Source organism: Clinocottus analis, unplaced genomic scaffold, assembly GCF_023055335.1.
Source record: "Clinocottus analis isolate CAN_PGR_092001 unplaced genomic scaffold, fCliAna1.0.p SCAF_58, whole genome shotgun sequence".
NCBI lineage: Eukaryota > Metazoa > Chordata > Actinopteri > Perciformes > Cottidae > Clinocottus > Clinocottus analis.
In genome coordinates, this window is record NW_027176216.1 from 287933 (window position 1) to 297481 (window position 9549).

The 9549-nt window shown below is 51.5% G+C and overlaps 3 protein-coding genes across 6 annotated transcripts in view; 1 reads left to right on the forward strand and 2 right to left on the reverse strand.

Moving 5' to 3' along the window:
- The window catches only part of f7l (coagulation factor VII, like), a 2563-nt gene extending 297 nt beyond the window's left edge, over positions 1–2266 (reverse strand). The window contains exons 1-9 of one of the 2 annotated variants that reach the window (XM_068602050.1): positions 2179–2266; positions 1692–1706; positions 1413–1576; positions 1317–1341; positions 1135–1248; positions 918–1058; positions 595–683; positions 333–453; positions 1–251 (exon numbers count right to left, since the gene is read on the reverse strand). The exon at positions 1–251 is cut by the window's left edge and continues 297 nt beyond it. In XM_068602050.1, coding sequence (XP_068458151.1) covers positions 1–251; positions 333–453; positions 595–683; positions 918–1058; positions 1135–1248; positions 1317–1341; positions 1413–1576; positions 1692–1706; positions 2179–2266 — 1008 coding nt within the window. Of the gene's footprint in view, positions 252–332; positions 454–594; positions 684–917; positions 1059–1134; positions 1249–1316; positions 1342–1412; positions 1580–1691; positions 1707–2178 lie in introns of both variants that reach the window. The other variant, XM_068602049.1, reaches the window with a different exon arrangement.
- Positions 2267–2650: 384 nt separating this feature from the next.
- On the reverse strand, positions 2651–6546 carry LOC137803542 (uncharacterized). 3 transcript variants are annotated; one of them, XM_068602067.1, is made up of 9 exons: positions 6339–6546; positions 4779–4970; positions 4460–4582; positions 4158–4390; positions 3945–4082; positions 3685–3872; positions 3195–3274; positions 3031–3114; positions 2651–2912 (listed from the first exon to the last, which is right to left on the reverse strand). In XM_068602067.1, the coding sequence occupies exons 2-9, from the start codon at positions 4963–4965 to the stop codon at positions 2743–2745; spliced, it is 1203 nt and encodes a 400-aa protein (XP_068458168.1). In that variant the 5' UTR covers positions 4966–4970; positions 6339–6546; the 3' UTR covers positions 2651–2742. The 3 variants fall into 3 exon arrangements, with proteins under 3 accessions (XP_068458168.1, XP_068458167.1, XP_068458169.1); XM_068602066.1 differs by lacking the exon at positions 6339–6546 and adding an exon at positions 5328–5987; XM_068602068.1 differs by lacking the exon at positions 6339–6546 and adding an exon at positions 5328–5989 and having other exon boundaries at positions 2833–2912; positions 3006–3114.
- On the forward strand, positions 5889–9288 carry setdb2 (SET domain bifurcated histone lysine methyltransferase 2). Its single transcript, XM_068602064.1, has 10 exons — positions 5889–6145; positions 6274–6387; positions 6472–6558; positions 6668–6765; positions 6844–7062; positions 7184–7512; positions 7583–8003; positions 8140–8445; positions 8529–8617; positions 9014–9288. The coding sequence occupies exons 1-10, from the start codon at positions 6112–6114 to the stop codon at positions 9177–9179; spliced, it is 1863 nt and encodes a 620-aa protein (XP_068458165.1). The 5' UTR covers positions 5889–6111; the 3' UTR covers positions 9180–9288.
- Positions 9289–9549: the final 261 nt, after the last annotated feature.

Below are 9549 nucleotides of genomic sequence, written 5' to 3' on the forward strand. Positions count from 1 at the left end.
GCCGAACAGCGACAGGCGGCCCCAGCCGGACACGGTGGCCTGGCGGACGGTCGCCAGCGTTCGTCCGAAGGTGCTGTTGCGCGCCGAAAGGCAGATGGGGACCACGTAGGGGCCCAGCCTGACGGGCCGGTGCAGCTGCAGCAGCGCCAGGTCGCTGTCCCAGCTGGTCTGGTTGTAGCCGTGGTGGATCAGCACTCTGACCACCCGCCGCTTCTGCTCAGTCTGCTCGTCCTTCATGCGGTTATGTTCACCTTTACGCGAAATAACTTTTGGTTACGATACCAAGAAGAGGAGCTAGAAAGCAGAAAGAAAAGTTCAAAGCAATTTCTCACCGACGGTGACGTTGAAGATCGATGCATCTTTTCTCCAAACGCAGTGAGCTGCAGTTAAAATCCAGCGGTCGGACAGAACCACGCCTCCGCAGGTGAACTCGTTGTGCTCAGTTAGCAGAGCCTGAAGCCAGCAAAGACAGAGAGGAGGAGATGCAGCGTTAGGACCAGAGGCGCCGGAAAGTGGAAGCACGTTCAAGAGGTCTTGAATACCATTTGACCCGGGCCGTCATCACCACTAAAGGGAACACCTCCAGGCTCTTACCTGCCACGGACATTGTCCTTTGGGGCAGTTCTCCCCGTTGACGACCCTCGGGCCAAAGTGTACGTGAGGTCTTCCACAGGCCACGGGATCTGGACCAGAGACACAAGACTGAAGACATGTGGTCTGAGAGGGCATCCCACTGGTGTCCTCAGGGTAACTGGTTTGAAAGGTCTCAGGTGAGTAGTAAACGGTGAGTTTTGGGTGTGAGTGCAGTTGCAGGTGTGTACATGGCAGTTGCTAACATGTTCCAGGAGGTAAATAAACGTACTATTATTCTTTGACTGGTTTTAATCTGCTCTCTAACGTCTCTGACGAGCTCTGACCTTCGGGCAAACAGAAGCTGGCGTCCGCGTGCAGACGATACCCCGGAGCGCAGAAACACACGTGGGAACGGTTCGGAAGCTGTCTGCAGAAATGTTCACATCCTCCGTTTCGGTAGCGACATCCCAGTGAGGCCGGACGCGCTGCGCGGAGACAGAAACACAACGTTGTTGGTCACGACCTCCTCAGCGGCAGTAAAGAACTACCAGTAAAGAATACCTTTGTCGCAGTGGGACCCGTGGAACCTGGGAGGACACTTGCAGACGAAGGTGTCAAGGTGCCGAGTACAGGTGGCTCCGTTCTTACAGGGAGACGACAGGCAGTGGTCCACCGCTGCAAACAGGAAGTAGTATTTTAAGCAGGATAGAGCAATAATGAGTGAGCGTGAAAGCCAGACGTACCTGTGTAGAGCTTCCAGAAGGCCTCCTGAGAGAAGAAACAGCACAAGTTAACCACAGAAACCAGAACCACACATCCCACTTTGAGTCTGGACCCACCAGCTGCTGGCGCAGAGCGAAGATCTCCTTCGCCTCCTCGTAGGAGCATTTCTCCTCCCGACACTCGCGCTCCAGATCTCCTTGCCTCAACTCCTCAAACAGGAAGTTGGCTCGACGAGTGCGATGCAAGAAGACGCTGGCCTCGGGTCTGCTCACGAACACGCCTCCTTCATTTCCCCACACAGAGGAAGAAAGTGTTGGAAGCTTAGCATGCTGGGACGCGTAGTGAAATCCATGGAGCGTGTTACCAACTGTGGCCACTAGAGGCCAAATAGAAACCTGTTTGATTGACAGCTGCAACGATTAGTCCATCTTTGGTATTTCTATATTCATAATTTATGGTTTTACATCATTCTAAATGTAATATTTTTGGGTTTTCGACTGTTGGGTCAGACAAAATATATTTAATGTCACTTTGTGCTCGAAAAGATGAGACGGACCAAAACCAAGATGGAGAAACAAGATGGAGACAGATCAAAACCAAGATGGAGAAACAAGATGGAGACAGATCAAAACCAAGATGGAGACGGTGATTCAAAAGTTTGAGTCTTGGCTATACGTGTGCTAAGCTAAAAATAATGCTAATTCTAGGATGTTGAACCAAAACAAAAACAAGTAAACACAAAGTACCTCAACATTCAAGATAGCTTCGCTAACATGCTAATGTAACCTGGTCAGCTACAAAGAGAACTTCAGGGGAGACAAGTGAACGACTGTCTGATGTAAAAACTAAAGAAGAAGACGATAGAAGAGACCTAACACTGACCTGCAGGAAGCCCAGTGCATGCTGGGATAGAAGCAATGAAGAGTCGGAGGAAGAAGAGTCGACTCGTTTCTCTGCTGACGGACGCCATGTTTGTTCTGATCAAAGGTCAGAAAAACACACAAAACCCCCTGTGGTCCACAGATATGTGGTACAAATACTGCAGCTGTACCTCTATTCTGTCCTGGACGGTTCTTTCATGTGTTCTTGTGTTTCTGTGAAGACAAAGTTTTACTGTCCGACTTCAGTAAAACGTCTGAAAATACTTCACGTCCCTTCAACTTACAATACAGTCAAAGTAGTATCAGCGAAATGTACTTCAAGGACCAGATGAAAAGTACTTGTGAGGCAGAAGAGCTCCTTTGTTATAGAATATTCAGTTTTTACATATTTTATGTACTACTGTGGACTAGTACTATGAAAGACAAAGTGAAGTACAAATATATATATTTTTTTCTAAAAACATCCAAACAAATTAAATGATGGAAAACATTTTTATTTTCAAATTAAAGTAATAAATTGTTGCGTTTGTAAACAGGAAGACAAGCTTTTATTCTGGTAAAGTTGTCACTCCAAGTCCTTCAGGATGTCGGGGATGAACTCCTGGGCGTCTCTCAGCTGGTCCTTCCACTCCTGAGGGATGCCGGAGCACCCGGAGGACCCGGAGGACCCGGAGGACCCGGAGGACCCGGCCCCCAGCAGCGCCCCCAGGGCCGCCCCGCGGTTACAGTTCTCACCTGCAACAAGAAGGTAACAAGGTTCAGGGAAGCAGGGAGAACCTGGACTCAGAGAGGACCTGGACTCAGAGAGGACCTGGACTCAGAGAGGACCTGGACTCGAGGCTTCTGTACGGACCTCCACAGTTGGTGTTGGCCAGGATTCCTGCAGTGACGTCGTCGTGGAACTGGTGGGCCAGATAGAACAAGCTGCACAGAGCTCCTGCTGGGTCACAACAAACACACATCAGAGCTTCAGCGGTCACATGACTGCCTGAACAGGTCACATGACGCTGGCTGGACCTTTAGTGTAGCAGGCCAGGCCCAGGTAGCTCACGGCGCTCTGATGGACCTTCAGCTGCTCGTTAGACCCCCGAGGAAACCTGCAGCACAACGACGGGAAGCTTTTATTGTGAAAGATCGGACTCACGGGAGGCTTCCCGTCACCAAAGAAGACAACAAACATAAGACCACACGCACAAACATCGGTAAAGACCACACACACACAAACATCGGTAAAGACCACACACGCACAAACATCGGTAAAGACCACACGCGCACAAACATCGGTAAAGACCACACACGCACAAACATCGGTAAAGACCACACGCACACAAACATCGGTAAAGACCACACGCACACAAACATCGGTAAAGACCACACGCACACAAACATCGGTAAAGACCACACGCACACAAACATCGGTAAAGACCACACGCACACAAACATCGGTAAAGACCACACGCACACAAACATCGGTAAAGACCACACGCACACAAACATCGGTAAAGACCTGGCCGCCTTGCGTCCGTAGCTCCGGCAGTCCTCCCAGGCGTCCAGCCTCTTCAGGGCGAGCTCCGCCTGCTGCCGGACGCTGGCTCCGCCCAGAACCGCATGCAGCGCCCGGCTGTAGATGGACACGTACTCGGGGACCTTCGGGTGGGGGTGGGTGAGCTTCACGAATTCTACGGCTGCTGAAACCTGGAGACGGACAAAGGTCAAAGGTCAGACGGAGAACGTCCTCTTTGTGTTGGACGTGCACGAGAAACCCACAGCTCGGTCCTCATTGGCCGAGGCGGACAGCAGGATGAAGGGGAGGGTCATGGTCAGGCAGCCGATGGCGTCCAGCTGGCTGTCGGGGAACGAGGAGCTCAACATCTGTCCGCTGCGCTTTTCTGCAAACGCCAGAACCTGAAAAACAAAACAGAAAACTGTTCAGTGAGACTGAAACCCAGCTGGCCGCTGCGTGAGGTGCGTTTGTTTTACCTGACCGGGTGAGGCCGGCCTGCTCTCCTGCCAGCTGGAGAAGAAGGAGCGGTGGAAGGACTCGGCGTAGGTGTCGCGGTGCGAGCCGGGCGTGGTCAGGAAGTGGACGTAGTCCGACAGGACGGCGGCACGGGCGTCCGGCTGAGAGACGTCACGGAAACCTCCAGCGACGAGTGAGCGGGCAGCTCGGAGGGAACAGAGGACGTTCAGGGTGTTGTCCCCGGACTGAAGACCTGGAGACCACGAACAGGGATCACTGGAGACCACGAGTTAGTATCAGTACTAGTACCCAGTATCAGTACCTTGATGGTAGTGGACGGAGCCCTTGGAGCTCTTCCACAGGTCCAGCTTGTCGTGGAGGATCACAGTACCGACCACGTCGGGTCTCTTGGCGCCAGAGGACCAGGAGGTCCGACCACTCCCGGCTGAAACAGCAGAACAAACATAAGCGCGTCCTGTGACCCGCCAGAACACAAACATGGTCTCCAGGACACAAAGAAGAACCAGGTCTCAAAGAGGAACCAGGTCTCAAGGAGGTGCAGGTCTCAGGGAGGTCCAGGTCTCAAAGAGTAACCAGGTCTCAAGGAGGTCCATGTCTCAAAGAGGGTCCAGGTCTCGTACCGGTGCTGGAGAGGCTGAGGATGCTGGACGGGTGTCGGTCTCTGGGGGACGCGAGGCCGGACACCCAGCCCCCGAAGTCCCTCCTGATGTGGTCTACATCGTAGTACCAGTGGACTGGCATGGACACGGAGTCAGCTGCACACATCCCCCACAATGCACTGCTCACCGAGCGCCGCACCTGAGACATCTCCGCTGAGAAAGTATTCAAGAAGTATTTAGTATTTACTAAAATAACTTAATGTAGTATTCTTTACATGTGAGAAGTACTGAAATGTAGTATTCTATACATGTAAGAAGTATTGTCATGTAGTATTCCATAGATGTATGAAGTATTTCTACTCATGTCGTATTCTATACATGTTAGAAGTATTGTTATGTAGTATTCTATAGATGTAGGAAGTATTTATTCTCATGTAGTCTTTATTCTCACCTCAGTATGCACTAACATAACTTCATGTAGCATTCTCTACATGTAAGAAGTATTCTCATGTAGTATTCTATACATGTAAGAAGTATTCTCATGTATATGTAAGAAGTATTAATTCTCACCTCTTCCTGCGGGTTTCTGTTCTAATGATTCCGCATTTTAAAATTGCATAAGTGTATTGTTACATTGTTACAAAACCCCACCGGAAGTGGTTTACGTTAGCACCTTCTTTACGTTAGCGTCTTTGCGTTAACGTAAAGAAGATGCCGGTAACCATTATAACCGGATATAGTTCGGTTATCGATGTTTGTCCGAAACATGAAGATTCTTGTAAAGTCATTTGTTTATGAAAAAGGTTCAAAAGCTTGTTGTGAAACAGTGGGAGGTGTGTTTAGTTATAACCGGTGCTACGGTGGTCGATTTAAGTCAACTCAAAAAGCGAAGGGTAGACCCTGTGTGGATTACTTGCCCTGAGCTCTGACTACTAGGCTGATTCACTGCGTTCAGAGAACAAATACTTAAAATAAAAAATCGTCATCAATAATTCGACGTCTGTAAAAAGAAAATGAGGCAAAACAAAGTTTATTGTTTAAAGGAGTTGAAACACAAAGGTAAAGAGACGTAAAACTGCCTGTAAAACTCAGCCCAGGGCAGCAATAACTACTTACCTACGGTGGCCGAGGATCGTCAATAAAGACGGATAATAACAATCAGTTAAATCGCGAATGTGGAACATTCACGCTGATAATAGTAACGTTCCTCATTAAACCGGACAAAGAACTTCCGGATTACATTTCTATTCAAAGACTGTCGTCAAAGAAGCGAATGGAAGCTAACAGCTAACGAAGCTAAGTCAGCTGGTTCTGGAGCTGAGTGGAGCTAGCTGGGTGCTAACCGGCTAACAGGATGGAAGAGAACCCTTTAGAGCCACAAGATGTTGGTAAGAACTGGACTTCAGGACTCTTGTGGTCCGGGTCCGACTGACCCAAGAAGTGGGTTGATATAGACCAGGTCTGACAAATATAAGCAAAAAATAATGAGTTTATAGAAAAAGTATTTTGTTTTCAGATCGAGCCAAAGCCTTCTGGGCCGAGGAGGACGTGGACCAGGTCTTCAGTGGAGTGTTTGAGTACCTGGATCACCTGAAGAGGGTCCTGAAAAAGAACACAGCTACAGATAAAGGTTTGACTAGACTGCATTCTTCTTTGGTGGTAATGAACTGGACTTCCTGTTGTCTTGATGCTGACTTCCTGTTGTGTCCATCAGAGTTCGTGCAGGGCCTGAAGCTGCTAGAGTGCCTCAACGGGGCCCCGGCCTCTCAGGACTCTGTGGTCCAGGTGGTCATTGGCTCAGGTGAACACAGGCTTTTATTCTAAAACTTCACTGTTTTCATAACAACCACGCGTCTGCTCAAAATTAAATATATTAAAAAGTCCCATTTCGACGGCGCTCTTCTGTCTAGATGAGCTGCTACCGGCTGCTCCCCCTTCAGGCCGGGAGGAGCTACTGCCCCCTGTGAGCCCCATTCAGCTGCAGTACCACCCACACGCCTGCTGCAAGGTCACACAAACACACACACACACACACACACACGCACACACACTGAGTACTACACACTGTACTGTTGTTTCCCTTCAGGCCTGCCTGCCCTGTTTACCCAGCATGCCTCAGTGCACCCCTGCGTTCTGGGGTCAGAACCCCCTGAAGGTGCCGCTGCTGTGCGGCTTCAAGAGGCTGAGCGCCGAGGACGGGGACGACTGGAAGGTCCTGTACAAAGCCCCGTGTGGACAGAGTCTCTGTGACCACGGCGACGTGATGCGTTTCCTGTTGGCCACGGAGAGCTACGACGTCCTGCAGGTTTGTTACGATGCGTTCAAGGACCAGTACGACAATCTGAAAGTAAAATCAAAGTAAAAGTTATGTGTACTTCTGGACAGTACTAAATAATAGTAAATGTACTTGGTGTACTTCTCTCCAGGTGGACTTCTTCACTTTCAACCCCTCGGTTCAGTTGGACCCGCGCCCTCCGGCGGGCCCCCGGTGTCCAGAGATGGACCTGAGCCGGGGGTTGGAGCCCACGCCGGTGCAGCTGTGTGTCGGAGACGGCGGCGCTCGACCTCCCGAGTTCCGCTACAGGAAGGACCGCTGGCCGCACGGCTGCTTCCTGACCCGCGGTCCGACGCTGTTCGACGTGTGCTGCGACTGCACCGACGGCTGTGACGACGCTCTGCGCTGCGCCTGCGCCGCCGCGACCAAAGGAGGGCGCCGTTACAGCTACCATCGGCTGTCCGAGTCCGTCCCCTCAGGGTGAGACCGCTAGCTAAAGAATCCACGACCAGGAAGTGACCGTGAGACCTCATGTGCTAAATGTCCTCAGGGTGTACGAGTGCGGCCCCTGGTGTGGCTGCGTCCGGGCCCGTTGTCAGAATCGGCTGGTCCAGAGGGGGATCAGGGTCCGCCTCCAGGTCTTCCAGACCGACGGCCGAGGCTGGGGTGTCCGGTGTCGCGACGACCTGGACCGCGGCACGTTCGTGTGCGTCTTCGCAGGTGTGATGCTGCAGAGGAGCCAGAGTCCCGCCGAACCGTCGCCCCCGAAGCTGATGAGGTCAGACCTCCCGTCGGACGACGAGGTGGAGGTGGTGACCGAGTGGCTGCCCCCTCCGGTGCTGGAGGGCCGCAGCACCGTGCTGGAGCCGCCCCAACCCGCGCCGGTCCAGCAACCCACGTCGCCCCCCCTGCATGTGCCCGTGATCCAGAGACCTGCTGACGCCAACGCTGCGCCGCAGGACCGAGAACAGGTCGGGGTCCGATGAGTCCGCCGAGTATAAAGTACTTGATTGTCTCCACATGGTTCTCAACATGGCAACAGCCAACAGAGCTAATGATGCTAACGGTGTGTTTTAGTGATCAATCAATACTTATACCTTGTGTCAGACCGTGCTGGTTGGAGCTCTTCCAGATGAGTCAGGTGACTTGGCTCCGCCTTCAGATAAATCTGGTGACCCGGCTCCGCCTCCAGGGGAGTCAGGTGACCCGGCTCCGCCTCCACGGGAGTCAGGTGACCCGGCTCCGCCTTCAGATGAGTCAGATGACCCGGCTCCGCCTCCAGGAGAGTCAGGTGACCCGGCTCTGCCTCCGGAGAGGACGGTCGTCGTGAACGGCTTGAAGAGAGCGATGGACGTGGAGGACGTCTACTTTATGGACGCCAGCAAGGAGGGAAACGTGAGCCGCTTCCTCAACGTAAGAGGAAGGTCATCAATGACGCTGTGCTCTTCAAGGTCGATATGAGGATTGACCTTTGACCCCGTCTCTGCTCCCCACAGCACAGCTGCCAGCCCAACCTGTTCACCCAGAACGTCTTCTGCGACTGTCACGACCCCGGCTACCCCCTCGTGGCCTTCTTCACCAGCAGGTGAGGGTGATGGTGGTGATGATGATGATGATGATAGTCGGTGAGTGAAGTGATGGTCTTGGAGGAGAGTAAGAGTTGGGTGTCGTCAGCGTAGCAATGGAAATTGAGACCATGAGGACGGATGATTTGTCCAAGGGGAAGGCTGTAGATGATGAAGAGGAGGGGAAGGCTGTAGATGATGAAGAGGAGGGGAAGGCTGTAGATGATGAAGAGGAGGGGAAGGCTGTAGATGATGAACAGGAGGAGGCTGTAGATGATGAAGAGGATGATGAAGAGGAGGGGACGTAGCACGGAACCTTGGGGGACACCGTGAGCCGCTGAGGAGGTGGAGGATCTCCAATTATTAATGGCAAAGGAGCGATGATGATGATGATGGTGGTGGTTCTGTCTCTTCAGGGTCGTGAAGGCCGGTACCGAGCTCACATGGAAGTACTGTGCCGACTCTACGAGTAAACAGGAAGTGCCCTGTCTCTGCGGTAGCAACGGTTGCTGTGGCCAGTTCACCGTAGGGGAGAAGCTGTGTGACACGTGTGAGGTCAAAGGTCACGCTGGAACTCAGTAACCACCAACTCACACACTTCAGCCGACCAGACACACACACACACACATTTTTCTACTGAAAATTTCTGTTCGATTTTCATGTTTTCTTCAAAATAAATCTACTAAAAATGTCTGTCTGTAAAGACTTTTATTTTGAAATATGGGAGGACTGTTTTAACTTCACTGAAAACTTCTTTGTGGATGTTAAGTTAATGGGATTTTATTATTATTATTCACAATAATAATAATAAATCCCTGGCCCCATGGATTTTTCTGTGCAGTACAAGTACAACGACAGAGTACTACGTAATATTGTTATTACTTCTACACAGAGTTTTACTGTGCGTAACTCTTTGTCCTACAGACAGTGGAGCGAGGGAGCACCCAGAAGT

What these genes read in the sequence shown, in the direction of transcription:
- setdb2 (XM_068602064.1), top strand. Translation starts at nt 6,112, where the DNA reads ATGGAAGAGAACCCTTTAGAGCCACAAGATGTTG. An exon ending in ACCCACACGCCTGCTGCAAG is followed by an intron (nt 6,766 to 6,843) that starts GTCACACAAACA and finishes GTTTCCCTTCAG; the next exon opens with GCCTGCCTGCCCTGTTTACC. An exon ending in AGAGCTACGACGTCCTGCAG is followed by an intron (nt 7,063 to 7,183) that starts GTTTGTTACGAT and finishes ACTTCTCTCCAG; the next exon opens with GTGGACTTCTTCACTTTCAA.
- LOC137803542 (XM_068602067.1), bottom strand. Translation starts at nt 4,965, where the DNA reads ATGTCTCAGGTGCGGCGCTCGGTGAGCAGTGCATTGTGGGGGATGTGT. An exon ending in CCTGGCCTGCTACACTAAAG is followed by an intron (nt 3,115 to 3,194) that starts GTCCAGCCAGCG and finishes GTGACCCAGCAG; the next exon opens with GAGCTCTGTGCAGCTTGTTC. An exon ending in GGCCAACACCAACTGTGGAG is followed by an intron (nt 2,913 to 3,030) that starts GTCCGTACAGAA and finishes TTCTTGTTGCAG; the next exon opens with GTGAGAACTGTAACCGCGGG.